The 19,132-nt window shown below is 45.7% G+C and overlaps 1 protein-coding gene across 4 annotated transcripts; it reads left to right on the top strand.

Annotated features, from left to right (window-relative positions):
• The first annotated feature begins 2,268 nt into the window (after positions 1 to 2,268).
• On the top strand, positions 2,269 to 12,706 carry LOC140207556 (uncharacterized). 4 transcript variants are annotated; one of them, XM_072276096.1, is made up of 4 exons: positions 2,269 to 2,431; positions 4,527 to 4,699; positions 5,443 to 5,605; positions 9,953 to 12,706. In XM_072276096.1, exon 4 carries the CDS (start codon positions 10,361 to 10,363, stop codon positions 11,831 to 11,833), a length of 1,473 nt encoding a protein of 490 aa, XP_072132197.1. In that variant the 5' UTR covers positions 2,269 to 2,431; positions 4,527 to 4,699; positions 5,443 to 5,605; positions 9,953 to 10,360; the 3' UTR covers positions 11,834 to 12,706. The 4 variants fall into 4 exon arrangements, with proteins under 4 accessions (XP_072132197.1, XP_072132196.1, XP_072132198.1 ...); XM_072276095.1 differs by having other exon boundaries at positions 5,439 to 5,605; XM_072276097.1 differs by lacking the exon at positions 4,527 to 4,699 and having other exon boundaries at positions 2,271 to 2,431.
• Positions 12,707 to 19,132: the final 6,426 nt, after the last annotated feature.

Genomic DNA, 19,132 nt, shown 5'->3' with positions numbered 1-19,132 from the left:
GAACAATAACTGTAACAAAGCATTATGGCTGCAGAGAAAGTGCAGTGCAGATAGACATATGGTGCAGGGTCACGTCGAGTTACATTGTGAGGTCGAGTCCATTTTATCGGACTGGAGACCATTCATTTGGCTTACAACCGCAGACAGGAAGCCGTCCTTAAGCCTGGTGGTACGCGCTTTAAGGCTTTTGTATCTCTTCCCCGATGGGGGAGCGGGTTTGCAGCAAGAATGTCCAGGTTGTGAGGATCTTTGAGTACATGTCCTGCTTTTCCGACGCAGGGGAAATATAGGAAGAGTCCATGGAGGGGAGGCTTATTTCTCTGATGTTCTCTGCTCTCCAAAGTTCTCTGCAGATCTTTGCAGTCATGGGCAGAGCAGTAGCCATATGAAGGCGTGAAGTATCGACAAGAAGCTCAGAGACCTCGGCCTTCACACTGCCTTGTGTAGCTGGATCCTGGACTTCCTGTCAGATCGCCGGCAGGTGGTAAGAGTGGGCTCCCTCACCTCTTTTTCTCTGACCCTCAGCACTCATACCCAACAGGGTTGTCTCCTTGGCCCCTCCTTCACTCTCTGTATTCCCATGACTGTGTCGCCACCCACAGATCCAATTTGCTAATTAAATTCCCTGACGACACTGCACTGATTGCTCTCATCTCAAAGAATAACGAGGCAGCCTGCGGAGAAGAAGTCATCACCCCGACACAGTGGTGTCAAGAAAACAACCTCTCCCTCATGGTGACAAAAACAAAGGAGCTGGTTGTGGACTACAGGAGGGATGAAGACAGGGACCAAATTCAACATTTCCAAGTCTGTTATTGACACAAAATGCACACGTTAATATTGATCAGGACACAACATATTTATAGATTGTTACTGACAGAGAATCGTATAATTTGTGTTCCGTGTGTTATCTGAATGTATTTGCCTGTGATGCTGCCACAAGTCAGTGTTTCTCTGTACCTGTACCTTCCTGTACTTGCGCACTTGGCAATAACTTCAACAGGACCTGAGAAATCTCAGTGAGATTTGATTAGTGATGATCATCTTGGCAGCTCGGTCGGTCGAATGTAGAGAGACAGGGCACTGTGAAATGTAAAGAGACAGTATACTGTTAAATGCAAGACCCTGGACAGTGTCGATGAGCAGAGGGATATTGGATCCAAGTTCACAGCTCCCTGAAAGAGACTGCACAGATTGATCGGGTGGTTAAGACAGCTATAACGAGAGGTTACACAAACTTGTGTTGTTCTCTCCAGAGCGGCGCAGGCTGGGGTGAGACTGGATGGGCGTTTATAAGATTACGAGAGGAATAGATAGAGCGGAGAGACGATGTATTTTTTCCTGGGGGTTGAAATGTCTAATACACTTAAGGTGAGATGAGATGTGAGCGGCAAGTGTTACGAGATCACAGGTTTCATTTTGCTGTGGGTGTTACTTTAAGAGAGCCTGCAGGAGGCGGGAGTATGACGTCACTACACTGACTGCTGGAGCAGAGGAGCAGAGAGAGAGAGAGAGAGAGAGAGAGAGAGAACAAAAGACAGTTGGAGGACCAGCGGACTGCAAGCTGCAGTTTGCTAAAGTAATGGGTAAAAGTTTGATACTCTTCCTGTGCCAATAAGGACTGGGTGAAGGAGCGGCACGCAGTGCATATTGAATGTGTGACTGTCGCTGTTTTGATCCAGAAGTGGACTGTTGGAGTTTTCCTGTGGCGATCACTTTCGTTAACACTTGCATGGATTCGGGTGTTGTGTAGCAACCACTTGTTCTAAAGAATATTCCTGTGACTGTCATCTTGTACAATCTCTTCGTGGATTCTGGAATACGACTCGGTGACTGAAAATCTCCTGCGACTGTTGCTTCGTTCTCCCAGCGCGGAACCAGTGAAATTCTTCGTGATTACTTCCTCGTTGTATTTTAATGTGGATTTACAAATTTCCCCAGTCCGTGGATAACTGAAATTTACCATCTTGAAACTTTAAGTACTTGTTCCTAAACTTGACAGTGTGGGAGGCACAAACGCATAACACTGTTAACTTCTGTTTCAGTGAGAAGTTAGTTTAATTTTCTATATACTAATAAAGACAGTAGTTGACATTAAAATTGAGTTTGTGGTCTATTACTGATGGTACATAACACAAGTTTGTTTCTTTCCACAGAGTGGCGGGTAGCTGGAGTCTCCGCCCCCACGGGTCACGTGATCCCGTTCGCCCCTCCCGTTTAACCGCAGACAGGCAGCAGCTGCGCGTCTGTTCCCGAGGCCCCGCCCTCCGGATGACGCAACAATCACTCCGCGCCTGCTCACAGTCTCCAGATGGACGGTGTTCGCCTTTCCGCTCAGTGCTGAAGTGAGTCGTCTGCGGGATTGGTAAAGGATTCTCACCGCCTGGATCGAGATCACTGTCTGCGGGCGGAAGATATCACTTTCCCATCAGTGAGTATTGAGACCGATCCCGAGCGGGGAGATCTGATGTTGGCCGTGAGGCCAGAACTCATTTATTTTCCAATTATCTGGGCTCGTCAGAAATGTGTCGACTTCACTTAATCTGCATTGAACGATCCAAACCAGGAGACCAGGCTGTCTATTTCTGCAGAATTGAAATGGAACTCCCGCCAACTGCTCACGTGAGGCTTTTTACCGCAGATCTGCCCCGCCTTCCGCTTTGTGACGCAAGATCACTTGGCGTCTTAAATAATTCCCGGATGGATGGTGATGTTTCCTCCTTGTTGTGTTGGGGGAGTCTGATGTTGGCCCCTGAGTCCCGTTGACTTCCCCCAAGTCGCCTCTCTTCCTGAGGCTCCTCACATTTGTCCTTTGAGCTTTATGGCTGTCGTGTCTTCTCCCGGACTGGGGAGGGTGAGGAAGGAGAACGACCCAGGTTATGGGGATCTTTGATTTCACTGTCTGCTTTACAGGAGGATTGGGAAGTCTAGGGGGGAGAATGGTTTCTGTGATGTGCTGATCTGTATCCCAAGGTCCCCGCAGTCCCTCACAGTCATAGGCAGAGTAGTTACCACGCAAAGATGTGAAGTGTCTGGATTGGAAATTTTCTATGGTGTATTGATAAAAAATTGGTGAGGATCAAAGGATATATGGCAAAGTTCTTGTTCTTTGTTCTAACTTTGTCATTTTATACAGTAGTATTTACTATTGTAATTCCACCAAGATGCAACACAGAGCGTCATAGGAAGTCATTCCTGCCTGTGGCCATCAAACTTTACAACTCCTCCCTTGGAGGGTCAGACACCCTGAGACAATAGGCTGGTCCTGGACTTATTTCATAATTTACTGGCATAATTTACATATTACTATTTAACTTTTTATGGTTCTATTACTATTTATTATTTATGGTGCAACTGTAGCGAAAACCAATTTCTCCCGGGATCAATAAAGTATGACTATGACTACGCTACTATTAATTCAGTATCTGTGTATTGCTGGAGGACCATCAGTGATTGTCCTTGATCCCTTCTCCCACCTGGTTCCATCTGCTCATCCCCTGCCCATCTTGTTCAACCTCTGTCCAGTCTCCTAATCCCCAACCCCCCCCCCCCCACCCCCCAGCTTCAGTGATGTACATAAACCATCTAGATCAACCTTGGTCCACCCTGTATCTCACCACCTCAATATTATATATCAGCAATCTTTCTTCTAACCCTTGTTTTTATTGTGAAGTGTTCATTTACAACTTTGGCCTCGCTATGTTATTTCCAGAATCAGTTTTTATTAGCTAGAATGCCAGAGGGTCATCAGGTACCGGTTCTGTTGTGCATTGGTGCGGAGGTGCTAGTTTTTGAACTGTGACTGGCTGACACACTGCAGCATTTTACTGGCAGCAAAGCGTACTGGGAGAGTTGGTGCTTGGGCTATAATCCTGTGATCTACATTCCAGGCATATGAATCTCTCGGTGTTTTTGCTTTGACACTGGTTAGTGCTTCTACTGATGGGGCTGGATGGTCATCCTTCTGCAGTGAAGCAGAAATTTCGAGCAGCTGGACATTGGTTGTGGGGAAATCCCGGATTGCGCCACCCAGTGTGAAACGTGGGGATGATGTGTGAGACTCTCAGTGTTGGTGAGTGGCAGATTCAGCTGTGTGACTCTGAGTTTGGGTCCTGGGATATCACACTTTTTGATCCAGGTAAAATGGACCCGGGGATCGAGCTGCTTGGGCTTATGAGGTTTTGAGTGAGTATTTCTGGTCTGGGATCAGATGTTTGTTTCTGGAGTTCCTTTGGAAGCAATGACTGCTAATCTGAGGAGAGGATGAGTTCCCATTCCATCCTCACAGGGAGAGGCTATGAGTAAATGGGCTGGTCTGTGTGTACAACAGTGGAAATAGACCCGTGAGTCTGGTGTTCAAACTGTGTTTGGAAATATCCCCCCTCACTGTCACCTGTCTGTCACTTGGTGGAAATCTGAGAGAATCTCGAGTTGCTGGAGATCTGCACTAAAAACAGAAAATGTTTGACGTCATTCTGACAAAATATTATTAACCTGAATTGTAATGTTTGTTCCTCTCCCCGCAGCTGTTCCTTACCTGCTGAGCGTTTCTGGTAATTCCAGTTTCTTTTTGTTACATTCACCCTGGACTGGTTTATATTTCCTGAAATGGACCTGTTTTAATCTGGGAATGCAAATGCCTTGTTCTGTGACAGTAGAACAGTAAAGAAAGCACAACTTTTCCCTGTAAATTATACAGGTACCAATCTGTCTGTTATTCCTGGAAATGTGTTTTGTGCAGTTGTTGCTAATGAGGTTTACAAGAATAATCTAAGGAATGATCAGTTTTATGTATGAGGAGCATTTTATGGTTCAGAACCTGTGCTCAATGGAGTTCAGAGGGACGGTGGGGGTGGTGGAGGGATGTATGGTTAAGTAAACCTACTGAATGCTGAAAAGCCTGGATACAATGGATATGGAGAGGATGTCCCCATTAGACAGAGAGTCTGATGTGACAGCACAGTCTCAGAATAGATATGCGTCCCTTTAAAACTGAGATGAGGAAAATATTTTGGCCTAAAGTCGTCTGATCTGTGGAAGTTGTTGCCGCAGAGGTCAGTTGAGGCTGCCATTTGGGTATATTTATGACAAAGATTAATATATTCATGATTGCTTAGTAGCTTTAGGGTTACAGGAGGAAGGCAGGAATATGGTGTTGGAATAAAAATCAGTTATGGTTGAGTGGTGGAGCAGACTCAATGGATCGAATCACCTAATTCTGTTCCTACATCTCATGTCTTACCATGACTGAATGATGACTCCTTCTTATCCCATATCGTTTTGTGATGTGTGAGGAACAATAAAAGATTGTTCACTGAGATCATTATATTTGACTTCAGCGTTTAAATTTCAGTGAGTTTTGTTCTTAGTAATATTAAGCAGAAATGTTTGGTTCTCCATTTTATTGTTAATGTGCTTCATTATCTTTCATGTTAAAGTTAGACCTACGGTGAGAGATTTATTGGAAGAAGAACCCCAACTGGAAGCAAACCACAACTCACACGAGGGAACAGCAACAAGTGAACCAGCCTGAGGATCGAGAGCATTAACTGAAGAGAACCCATCTGACTTTGAGAATCCAGTGTTTCAGTCAGGAGAAAGTTTGGTGAGTCTCATTTACTCAAACACTGGTCCTTTAGACATTGCATACCTGTACAAAGGAAGGTAGGAAATAGTTGGAGTGAGACTGAATGTGCCCAGAAGAAGCAGTTATGCCTCTGTCAGACCCAGTTGCAATCACTCCAGGTCTGGTAATGTGCTTCCAGCAGCCCAGCCCTTTAAAACCACTCCCATTCTGTGGAAGTCGAATCCGGATAAAGTCACTCAGAGACCGTATAAGAACAGACTCGTTTTTCCAAGCACCTGGGGCTTACTCCGTTATTCGCTCAAACAGGAACAGTCTATGACTGTTCCGGGCCAATCCACTAACTGACTAACAATTCCCCTTACACCACAGATATATCTGTCCAGATACCCCCCACACAAGACAGGCTGGAGCCAAAGTTATTTACTACATGACAGCCCCTAAAGACAAATTACAAAGTAGTCATAACGGTTTTCACACACAGAGCAGACTGAAGCTGTCCTATCTCTACACCTGAGTACACAAGGAGATAAGCATCCTGAAATCCTAGCTAGCTACCCTCAAGAAGAAATATGGCTCAGCATGGCTCAGCACATCTGTTTATCATCAGCAGTTTCTTTCAGAAAAGCAGGCTGCTATTGTTTAACGAAGTGTTAACCCTTTTACATACTTTATCATTCCCACTTTACATGATCAACAAAGCAGTAATCTTTTACAGAGAAAGCAAACGAGTACAGCATTGACTCATCAGTGGGTAAAAACAGCAGACATCAGTAATTATAACAATGATATGTACAACTATTCGGCCATAATGCAATATCTCACCCCACATATTACCAAACAGGCCTTCGAAGACCACCATTTCGACCCTTCGGTGAACCCGTGTAAATCCTGCCCTACTCCCTTGATGCTGTCAGTCTCCTTGGCAGTGTGCTCGGAGAGGGATGTAATGTTAGTAGAGTCATCAGGGATATAGGTGCAGCATTCTGTGTCAATAATAGTACAGGTTCCCCCTTTTCTCAGCCAGAATAAAATCTAAAGCCTTACGATTCTGTGGGACTGTTTGCCGGATTGCAATCATTTCAGTGGATACTTCTGTTACTTGGGCCTGTGTTTCTGTCAGGGCCTCTGCAGTATTGTGCCCAGCTCCTCAAGTGCTGTAGCCAAATTGATTCTCTCTCGTGAATTCCTGGCTACTCCATAGGAGAGAAAAGCGATCACCCAAAATCGCTCAGTCTCAGTTATTCCTCTCCGCTGTTGGGCACCTGCAAGTATGGCCAGGATGCATGTTTCCCAGTACAGGAAGTTCTGTTTGGTGGGGGCCTGAGATACCATCCCTCAAGACACTGACAGCCACAGTCATCTCTGACTGGACCACAGTTCCTCACCTCACTTCCCCGGGTGATATTTGAGAAAGCCCAGGCTGGGAGTTCCTCAGTCTGGTTGAGCGTGATTACTGACGTTGGAATCATAGTTTTACCATGCTGGGGAATTTCGGTACAAACCCAGCAGGCCCCTACTTCTACCTGTTTGGCATAGGTGTGACAGAAAGGTGTTAACATGGGGGCCCCCGGATGCTGGGGTGAGCCCTCTCAAAGACATAAACACGAACACCACTATCAACCAATACATTTTCCTTTAGTCCAAGAGAGTCCTTCTACTCAGTTCCTTCAGTAACACGTTTGTTGTCTGTTTGATGTATCCACCGAGATTGCCCCTTCAGTTTCACAGCCGTGGGAGTGGTCAGTAACTCCAGATATGGTCCTCTCCACCGAGGTCCAAGTTTCCCTCGATCCCAGTTCTTGATCAGGACAAAATTAGCAGGTTCTATGGTGGGATAGTCACTCCTCTCTGCAGAGTGGTTCTCTTCCTTGTAAGCCTGTTGTATCTGTGAATGTAATGCTTGGAAAATTTTGGTTAGTTGGCATATATATTTCCCCATCTCTTCCCCCAGAGTATGCATATCCAATTTTGCTGGTAGACTTTCTGGGAGCAATGGTACACAAGGTCTTGGTCCCCAGGGTGTCCTCATGGGCCGTCCATAAATGATTTCAGCTGGTGACAACACTGTTTTCCCCTGTGGGGTAACCCTCATGTGGAATAGGGGTGACGGTGGGACCTTCAACCAAGTGAGTCCCGTCTCTGCTGTTAGTTCAGCCAATTTACTCTCCAGAGTGCCATTGGCTGTTTCCACTATGCCAGCAGCCCGTGGGTGGTGTACACAGTGGAATTGTTGCTTCATAGCTAGTTCATTACATAGCCCTTCATTTACTTTCGCCACAAAGTGTGGGCCATTGTCAGAGCTCAGCATACCTGAGAGTTATTCCCTGTAATAATACCTTCACAACAGTCACAGTAGTATTATTGGTAGTTGGAATAGCTTCAATCCACCTACTAAACACATCTATAATAACTAAGCAATATCTATAGCAATGTAGTGCAGGCAATTCAATAAAATCAACTTGTAGACATGAATAATGTTCACCTGTCAAGGGAGTAGTACCCAGTGTGCAGGGTACAGGTTACCAACCATTCCCTCCTTTCCCAGGTGTGTACAATTATGTATTTAATTGACCAATATTGATAAAAACTCTGCAGGAAAATAAATCTGCCCCACTGGGGTGATCCAAAAACCTAGGTCAGGGTCTTTCTGGCACCCATCTGGGAACACAGTTTGCGCTCCTCCTCAGAGGTGTCCCCCTGAAAAGTACGTACCTCCCACATGTCTGGCAAACTCGTTCTGCTTAAGTCACAGAACGTTGCTTGACGGGAACCCGAGGGCACCACAACTACCGAGGATTGTGCCGCACTTTTCACTGTCTCATCCACTAAAGCATTGCCTTTAGTGACCTGGTCGGACATGCGTATCTGGGCCGCACATTTAACAATAGCCAAAACTCAAGGTAGCTGTAGAACTGTGAGTAAAGTTGTTTACAAAGGTGGCATTACTAATGGGGTGGCCAGAGGAATTCTGGAATCCCCATGTTCCCAGAGAGCCCCGTAGTCATGTACAACTCCAAATGCGTAACAGGAGTCTCTGTAAACGTTCGCACTTTTATCTGTTGCTAGGATACAGGCACGAGTCAGAGCAAACAGCTCAGCCTTCTGGGCGGAGACAGCTGCTTCAAAAGAGGCCTGCTCAACTATTTCAGTGTCCGTCACTATCGCATAGCCAGAATATCATTTTCCTGCTGGATTGACAAAAGAGCTTCCATCCTCATAAGACGTTGCCTCGGGCTTCAGGGGGTATTGCGGAATGGATGGGAGAGTCTGTCCTTCTTTCATGGTGATCCAGACAGGGGGGAAGTTGGTGTGGTCGAATTCTTGGCCTGAAGTTGCCCAGAGATGGGGTACAACATCTTGAGTTCGGTCAATATTAAAAGAATGTCTTACCAGATGTCCCGTCTTCACCTCAGACTCCTTCCAGTATCTGAATTGGCCCATGGCCAAGTCTTGCCAGTCTTCCTGGGTGCTGGAGGCTTGATTCATTGAGGTGTAGGCAAGGAACCCAGGTTCTTTGGCTTGAACCCAGGGCAAACCCTAACGGTGGTCTGGGGAACCACCAGTCCTGTCTGTTGCCAAAGGAAATCCGGAACTTCGGCCAATAATGCTCTGCCCTCTCTTCCTTTCACCTCTCCAATCACCATAACTGGGAACTTCTGTCCCTCGAGGGGTGCATAATATTGGCTTTCCTCAGTTGAGTACGCCATAGGGTCATAGCACAGAGTCACAGCGGGTGGACCGCTGGCATTGGGGTTTCGAATGGAGTGGAGTCCTGTTTAAGTAACCACCATTGGGGGGGTCAGTAACTGGGGAAGCTGTCAGTTGTTCACTGGTCCCAGGGTTCCAGTAATATGTCAAAGCTCGTCGCATTCAATTTCAATCATAGTCAGGCCAATCCATATTATTTGTTTTAATTATGTGGGCGAACCAAACATTCATCTCAGCAGTAATTTTTTACATGGCATTAAAACTGTGATACTTTAAGTTAATAATACATAAAAGAAAATCCCAGCTGCAATCAAGAAAGCCTATTTGCGTGAGTGTGTTTCAGTTACTGTGGGACCAGGAACCCATGCAGCTCAGTGGGAACAGGGAATAATACCAATGGAGAGAGTCAGACTGAGCCAGGTCACAGATTGGAGATGGTAGAAATGCCCATTCTTATTGAGACAGGAAGAGCATCAGAGAATTAGATGGTCATTCCAGATACCAGCACTGTGCCCAGATAGAAGATGATTTCTCTCTCCAACTTGGGTTGAAACTCACTTTAACAGTGAGATGTCAGATCACACCTTGGCAAATCAAATGATCTCATCTGAAATGTTGTCCTGCACACACTGATGGATTTTGTAAATCTTTTTACAGGTTAAAAATGAGAAGGAATTTGTCTCCAGGAATCTCAAGCATGGCACGCCAGTGTTGCTGTCTCTGTCTAGATATTTAAGAAGTGGAGCAAGGGATTCAATCAACCATCCTTCCTGCTCAGACTGCGGGGAGGGATTCACTTGGTTATCTGATCGAATGGCACACCCGTCATCTTACATAGGGGAGAGGCCATTCATCTGCTCAGACAGTGGGAATGGATTCACTCAGTCATCTCAATTGAAGGTATATCAGCAAGTTCACACTGGGACAAGGCCATTCATCTGTTCTGGGTGTGAGAAAGGATTCAGTCAGTCTTCCCGCCTGTGGACACACCAGTCAGTTCACACTGGGCAAAGGCTGGTCATCTGCTAAATTTGTGGGGAAGGATTCACTCAGTCATCTGACCTAATGGCTCACAAGCGAGTTCACACCGGGGAGCTGCCGTTCAGCTGCTCAGACTGTGGGAAGGGATTCACTTGCTCATCTAAACTGAAGGTACATCAGCAAGTTCACACTGGAGAGAGGCCATTCACCTGCTCAGTCTGTGAGAAGAGATTCACTCACTCTTCCACCCTACAGAGACACCATCGACTTCACACCGGGGAGAAGCTATTCACCTGCTCAGTCTGTGGGAAAAGATTCACTGATTCATCCACCCTACAGGGTCACCAGCAAGTTCACACTGGGGAGAAGCCGTTCACCTGTTCAGTCTGTAGAAAGGGATTCAGTCATTCATCCCACCTACAGAGTCATCAGCGAGTTCACACTGGAGAGAGGCCGTTCACCTGCTCAGAATGTGGGAAGAGATTCACACTGTCATCCACCCTACAGAATCATCAGCGAGTTCACACTGGGGAGAAGCCATTCACCTGCTTAGAATGTGGGAAGGGATTCACTCAGTCATCCAACCTACAGAGACACCAGCGAGTTCACACTGGGGAGAAGCCATTCACCTGCTCAGTCTGTTGGAAGAGATTCACTCACTCATCCACCCTACAGAGTCATCAGCGAGTTCACACTGGAGAGAGGCCGTTCACCTGCTCAGAATGTGGGAAGGGATTCACTCAGTCATCCCACCTACAGAGACACCAGCGAGTTCACACTGGAGAGAAGCTGTTCACCTGCTCAGAATGTGGGAAGGGATACACTCAGTCATCTGAATTATTGGCACACCAGTCAGTTCACAGTGGGGAGTGGCCATTCACCTGCTCAGAATGTGGGAAAGGATTTACTCAGTCAACCCAGCTATTGGCACACCAGTCAGTTCACACTGGGGAGTGGCCATTCACCTGCTCAGAATGTGGGAAGGGATTCACTCGGTCATCACAACTACTGGCACACCAGTCAGTTCACACCGGGGAGAAGCCATTCACCTGCTCAGTCTGTGAGAAGAGATTCACTCAGTCATCCCACCTGCAGAGTCATCAGCGAGTTCACACTGGGGAGAGGCCGTTCATCTGCTCAGAATGTGGGAAGAGATTCACTTACTCTTACACCCTACAGAGACACCAGCGAGTTCACACTGGGGAAAAGCTGTTCACCTGCTCAGAATGTGGGAAGAGATTCACTCAGTCATCCAACCTACAGAGTCACCAGCGAGTTCACACTGGGGAGAGGCCGTTCACCTGTTCAGTCTGTGAGAATAGATTCACTCACTTATCCAGCCTACAGAGACACCAGCAAGTTCACACTGGGGAGAAACCATTCACCTGCTCAGAATGTGGGAAAGGATTCACTCGGTCATCCAACCTACAGAGTCATCAGCGAGTTCACACTCGGGAGAAGCCGTTTACCTGCTCAGAATGTGGGAAAGGATTCACTCAGTCATCCCAACTACTGGCACACCAGTCAGTTCACAATGGGGAGTGGCCGTTGTTATGAATCTCTAGGTTTCGTTTGCTGTGGACTGTCATTTAAAGAGAGAGAGAGAGAGAGAGAGATTAAGAAGGCGAATCAGTCTGACTTGCCGCTTCTTTACATCGCTCGCAGCTTGTTTAGTTTAAACCGAGGACACGGACACTCAGAGTCAGACGGAGACGAAGGAGGAAAAATGGAAGGATCGAAACCAGGGAACTAGTGGCCAAGGGTCACTGTTTAGAACTTCCCTATCCCACAAGGGTGGGTTAATTATCGATTCAGCGTACATCGAATGTGTGGTTGTCACCTCGTTTGATCCATAGGAGTGGATCTGATTTGAGGTATCCTGTGAAGACCACTTATGTGTTAACCCTTGCCTGGGTGTGGTGTGGTAATTCACTTGAAGACGATACCCCTTGTGACAAGTCACTTTCGGTGATAATTCGTATGTGTATTTGGAATGATGACAGATAAAATCTACAGTGACTGTTCTCTCGTTTTACCACCATGGGACCTGTGGAATTCGACATAATTGCCTTCTCTGGAAATTCACCCTGCATTACAAATATCTCTCTCATCACCTATTCCATGGATGAACTGAACTTTCATATTTTACCATCTCAAGACTCTAAGCCTTGTTTCCCCCGAGCTCAATAGTTTGGGAGTTATATTTACCCACACATATATACACACATAACTCTGTTAACTTTTGTTTATCTTGCTTAAGTTACTATATTATGAGTCGATACTAATAAAGATAGTTGTTTTAGCATCAAAGCCAGACTTCAGGTGTAGTCTACTGCTGCTAGTTCATTTCTAAAGCGTTATGGTTTGTAACAAAATTGGGGCCTGCGTCCAGGATATGAACAAATTCGGGGGCGTATTGATTGATTAATTATCAATTTCATTGGGGAAATCCCTTTTGATTTATTTGTGGGTGAAAAATCAGCAGCAATGGATGTTGATAGATTTCTGCAAGCGCCAACCTCTGAGGCATTAGAGGATGCCAGAAGGACTGAGCTGTTGAGTACTGCTAAAAGGTTAAAACTTGGAAAGGTGAAATTGACAATGAGGAGGTCACAGAGGCAGAGGATAATAACTGAACATTGTGTATCCAAGGGTATGTTTAAAGTGGAGGAGTTGGAGGTGTTTCCTGAAAGTAAACTGAGTGAGCTTGAGCTCCCGTACAAGTTAAAAAAAATAATGATGGAGGCTGCAGAAAGGCAGAGGCAGTTTGAAGCTAGAGAGGCAGAAAAACAGAAGGAGGAAGCAGAAAGACAGAGGCTGTTTGAGCTGGAAAGATAGAGAGATTGCAGCAAAGTGGTCTAGCATCAGACTCTGGTGATAAGTTTGAGGCCAGTCGGGAAGTTAAATTGGTACCTCCATTTGATGAGGCAGAGGTTGATAAATACTTTCAGCATTTTGCTCAGAGTTTAAAGTGGCCAAAAGAGAGTTGGCCTATTCTCTTACAAAGTGTAATTAAGGGGAAGGCTCAGCAAGCCTATTCTGCTTCGACAGTTGATGAAACAGCTGATTATGACATTGTGAAACAGGCTGTGCTCAAAGCTTATGAGTTGGTCCCAGAAGCATACAGGCAAAAGTTTAGAAATTTGAGGAGATCTCTGAACCAGACTTGTATGGAATTTGCTTATGAGAAGTTTGTGTGTTTTGACCGCTGGCACACATATAAAATGTAAATGATGACTTTAACAGCTTGAAAGAGTTAGTTTTAGTTGAAGAATTCAAAAGATGCGTCCCTAATGACTTAAAGACATATTTAGATGAAAAGGATGCTGCCACTTTGCAGAAGTCTGCTAGATTAGCAGATCAGTTTGCTTTAACTCATAAGGTTAAATTTTCCCTGAATAACAGCTACCAAAAGAGTAGCAGGAATAACTAGGGTAAACCAGAAATTAATACTGGGACTATTAACAAGAGTAAGGATGAAGGGAAGAAGTTGAAGGAGAAATATTCTGGTCTTACTTGTTACTATTGTAAGAAAGCTGGTCATATGATGGCTAATTGTTCCATCCTGAAGAAGAAAAAGGAAAAGGAGGCAGTCCCAGATGCCTGTGATCAGTCTGTTGAAGCACCTACAAACCCACATTTTGTTGAGGCTCAGTTAAGGACTGAGAGGTCTGACCGAGTGAAGAAGGGATTTGATCATTTTATGTCAGATGGGTTTGTATTAGTAAAGGAAGGGTCAACCCTGATACCAGTGAAAATTATTCGAGATACTGGGGCTTCTCAGTCACTTATATTAGACAGCATTCTAAAGTTTGGTGATGAGTCTGACATTGGTGAGGTAAATCTTATTAAAGGCATTGGGGGTGGCATGGTTTCTGTGCCATTGCACAGGGTAACTTTACAGTCAGGGTTGGTTTCGGGACCTGTTAAATTCAGATTATGCTCAAGTTTACCGGTGGAAGATGTTACTTTGCTGTTAGGGAATGACCGGGCAGATGGTAAAGTTGTTCCTGCGGTGCAGTTGACAACTAAGCCAACCACTGACGACCCACAGATGGATTTTAACATTTATCCTTCCTGCGCAGTAACTCGAAGTATGGCTAAATGTCTGCCAACGCAGACGGTTCTGTGCGGCATGATTCTGATACCCATGACAGCCAAATTCGGGATTCAGGTTATGACGACTTAAAACAGAGATCATCTTCCTCTTTCTCTCCTGCTCCATGGAACCAGACTCAGTGCCAGAGACCGGATCACCATGGTCGTCCTCTGTCAGGTCATCCCGCTCAACAGCATCCAAAATGAGATAACGATTACTGAGGGGGATGGCCACAGGGGTGCTCTCTACTATCTGAGCTCTTCCCATCACTTCCCTGACAGTCACCCACTTATCTAACTCCTGCAGCCTCAGTGACTAACTCCTTGTAGCTCCTATCTAACTCCTGCTCACGTTCCATTACAAGCTGCAGGTCATCAAGCCGCAGCTCCAGATCCCGAACGCGGTTTCTCAGAAGCTGCACCTTGGTGCACCTGGCACAGATATGGCCATATGGGATACTGGAAGATTTTCGGGGTTCCCACATATTACTCCCAGAGCAAAGTCCTAACCCTGCAGACATGCTCTGGTACACGTTTATATGCTCAGTAAACATGTTCACTGCTTAATCACCTGGAGGAGGAAACGAGATGGGAAATAGTCATAGTCATGCTTTATTGATCCCAGGGGGAAATTGGTTAAATTGGTTATCTAACTATGCTGAGAACACAGAAGCAAAGGAAGGAAATCTAATGACGACACTCTGTTTCTGCATCAAGTAGTTCAAAAGGCAGATTGTATTTTGGCCTTCACCGCACAGGGAGTGGAGTTAATGTAATGGGCCAGTGTAGCTACCATTGTACAGGGTGTCAGTGAAGCCACATCTGGAATTCTATGCACGGCTTTAACCCCCAAGCAGAAAGAAATCTTAAGAGTAGCTATGGAGTCAGCCAGAGCAGTTTTACCAGTGTAATAAATGGGATGATTTACCAGCAGAGGTGAGATAATTTGGCCCTGAATTTAGAACATATTTACAAACAATAGGTTATTTGTGAAGCATCTTGAAGTATCTCTCCTCGTCAGTCAGAGAGCCACAGAGAGGGGTCGATGAGAGATGCTGATTTCAAATGGAGATGTGTGAAAATTCCTGGAAATTTATATTTTCTATTTAATTTCGCTTTGTGATCAATGAGCTATCAATCTATTTGAGTGTACACTCTTTGGGATTCACTGCCCTGAGGGTGTGAAGGCCGGTTGGCTGGGTATTTTTGAGGTGAACATATATAATTAATTAAGGGGAGCAAGGGGAATGGACACAGGAGCTTAGATCATACACAGTTGTGTTGAATAATCATGAGATCATAAGACACAGCGGGAGAATTTTTCCTCTTCTCTGTTCTAAATGGAGGTCCCACTATTCTGAGGGTGTGTTCCCCTGGTCCCCGACTGCAGGAAAAATCCTCTCCACATGCACTCTTTCTCTGCTTTTCGGCATTCGACAGCCTCCCTCATTTTTTTCTAAATGCTGTAGGATACAGGCCCAGAGACATCAAATGCTCCTCATGCGTTAAACCTGTCAGCCTCGGAATCATTTTCATGAACCTCCTCTGGACTCTGTCCAATTCCAGCACATTTTTCCCGAGATGAGTCCCTACACTATTCATAATAGTCCGCGTGGTTTAACCATTGCCTGATAATGTTTCAACATAGTATCCTTATGAATAGTCCTCTCGTAATGAATGGTAGCATCATATTTACATAACTTTAATGGTAAATGCCCAGAATGAAGAGTAAAAGGAAAGACGATGGGCAGTGATTTTTTTTTCAACTGGAAGGAGAAATCGATACTGATGCATTCAGGTTTGAGCTACACAGGTGGAGTATGATGTGTTTCTCTTCAACCCTGAGGCTGTCAAGTTGAGCAACTCCAGCCATTACTATTCTGCCATCATCCCTGCTAGTGTTCCCTTCCTATCAACTTTGGTGAGCTCTTCTCCCGTGCCTCCGTATTTCCCCTCACTCCACTAATAATGATGCATCTTGTTGTACCTTTCCCCACTCAAAGTGCAGGGTGAATTCTAACATGTTATGATCACTGCATCAACATGCTTCCTTTACCATAAGCTCCCTAATCAAATTTGGTTCATTACACAACACCCAATCCAGAATTAACTTTTCCCCAGTGGGGACAATTACAAGCTGTTCTAAAAGGCATCTCATTGGTATTTTCCAAATTCCCTCTCTTGAGATCAAGCACAAACCTGATTCTCATAATCTCCCTCCACCCATCTGGCTCACGGACTGTTTGTCCCACTCCCATCGGGGTATAGACTACGCAGCATCCTCACCAGGACTACCAGCCTCTGGGACGGCTACTTTTCCCAAGCAGGAAGGCTGATAAATATCTCTACCCACTAACCCACCCTTCCACACCATCAGACCCCTCTACTTGTCTGTCATCTTATGTGCAGACATCCTATGCCAAGCGTCACTTTAAGGACATACAATCAATCTGTACACAATATATAAGCTGTGGATGTATGTTTTCACTATTGTGTTTTTGTGCTGCATTGGAGCCGGAGTAAGAATTACTTCGACCTCATTTACACTTGTCTGCTGGAAATGGAACTAAACAACCTTGAATCTTGAATAAACATTTCAGCAGGTTGCAGCGTCACGTTTCTGTCTCTCAACATTATTGTGGCAGAGCGCCACCTGGTGACAATAGTGTCCACAAATCAGGGGGTCCTGTTATGGCAATTCACCACCAAGTGGCAGTGTTGTCCACAAAAGGGAGAGGTTTGCAGCGATAACAAGAGGTGCAGGGGGCTGGAAGCCAACTGCAAGTGGAAGAATTGCCAGACCTGCTCCAAACCGCTCTCCTCACCACCAGTCAAGGTCCCAAACAGTCCTTCCGTATGAGGCAACTCTTCAACATCGTGACTGTTGGGGTCATCTACTATTTCCAGTTTTCCCGGTATGGCCTCCTTGACATTAGTGAGACCCGATGCAGTGTCTGCATTCTGCACGCTGTCCCGATGAGATTCTGCAGATGTTGCAGATGCAGAGTAACATACGCAAAATGCTGGAGGAAGTCAAGAGACCAGGTAGCTTCTATAGAGGGGGATAAAGCAAAACAGAGATTTCCTGCCGAGACCCTTCATCGGGACTGGAAGTGTGGAGAAGCCAGAACAAGATGGTGCGGGGAGTGGAAAGAGTCCAAGCTGGTCTGGTCCAAGGTGAAGCCAGATAAGAGTGAAGGTGAGTGGGTGGGGGAGGTGGGAGATGAAGTGAGACGGTCTGAGGTGGGAGGTGGAAAATGCAAAGGGCTGAAAAGAGGGAATCTGATTGGATAGGAGAGCGGAAAATGGGAAAAAGAAGGAAGGAAAAGAGGAACCAGAGGGAGACAATCTGCAGTGGAGAAGTGGGGAGACAGAATGGAGGAGACGGGCATGTGGGCTGATGAAAAGAAAAGGTGGAGGTTCAAGTTGAATACATCGATGTTCATATCATCAGTAGTAAACTGCGGAATGTAATACAAGATGTTGCTCCTCCAGCCTGAGAGTGCACTCACCGTGTTAGTTAAACAATGAACCGGAAATGAGTGGATTAATAATTTTCCCCTGGGATCCCTATTACATCAATCCTCTCTCACCTCAAACTGGTGCCCTCTGGTTGTTGATTCCACAAAAGCGGGGAAAGGGACTGCTCTGTACACTCATGGTTTGGAAATCCTGCACAAGGTCAGCCTCAATCTCCTGCACTTCAAGGCATGAAGTCCCAACCTGCCCAACCTCTCTCCAGACCTCAGTCCCTCGAGTACCGGCACCATTCTCATAAATCTTCTCTGCACTCATTGTAGCTTCACGTCATCTCTCCTATAGCAGAACGACCAAAACTGAATACAGTAATCCAGGCACAGATACCCGAGCAATACCCTAACCCTACTGCAACCTCACTAGCCTGTTCTTCAGGCCATGAGCCATGAGGTATGAGACAGGGGCTGCTCAGCCAATCAAGTCTGCTCCACCATTCCTTCGTGTCCAATTGGTTATGTCTCTCAACCCCATTCTCCTGCCTTCTCCCCATAATCTTTGAACATCCATTTAAAATACACTCACTGACTTGGCGTCTACTCTGTCCATGGCAATGAATTCCAAAGATTTACCAATCCCTGCTAAAGAAATTCCTCCTCATCTCTGCTTTCAATCGATGCCCTATATTATTGAGGCCGTGGCCTCTGGTCCCAAACTCACACAGTATAAGGTGCATCTTCCTTATAGGCAGTCTATTGAGGTCTTTCAATATTTAATAAGTTTCAATGAGATCCCCTCTCTTTCTTATGGACCAGCGAGTACAGGTCAAAGCCGTCTATCGCTCCTCATACGTTAACCCTTTCATTCCTGGAATCATTCTCATGAACCTTCTCCGGACCCGTTCCAATACGATCACATCTTTTCTCAGATAGGAGGTCGGAAACTGCTCACAATACAAGAAGAGCGAACAGAAGGAAATCTGCAGATGCTGGAAATTCAAGCAACACACGTAAAAGTTGCTGGTGAACGCAGCAGGCCAGGCAGCATCTCTAGGAAGAGGTACAGTCGACGTTTTTGGCCAGACCCTTTGTCAGGTCTCCTGATGAAGGGTCTCGGCCTGAAACGTCGACTGTACTTTTTCCTAGAGATGCTGCCTGGCCTGCTGCGTTCACCAGCAACTTTGATGTGTGTTACACCAAGAGCGATCTGACAAATGTGTTATAAAGCTACAGTATCACATCCTTGCTCTGAAAAGCTAACATTACAGTTGTTATCCTTTATCAA

The sequence above is a fragment of the Mobula birostris genome, chromosome 13, assembly GCF_030028105.1.
Source record: "Mobula birostris isolate sMobBir1 chromosome 13, sMobBir1.hap1, whole genome shotgun sequence".
NCBI classification, from domain to species: domain Eukaryota; kingdom Metazoa; phylum Chordata; class Chondrichthyes; order Myliobatiformes; family Myliobatidae; genus Mobula; species Mobula birostris.
The sequence above is the reverse complement of the archived record's forward strand: the minus strand, read 5'-3'. Positions and strand labels throughout refer to the sequence as shown.

Excerpts from the sequence above, each read along its gene's own strand:
- LOC140207556 (XM_072276096.1), top strand. The coding sequence starts at position 10,361 with ATGGCTCACAAGCGAGTTCACACCGGGGAGCTGCCGTTCAGCTGCTCA.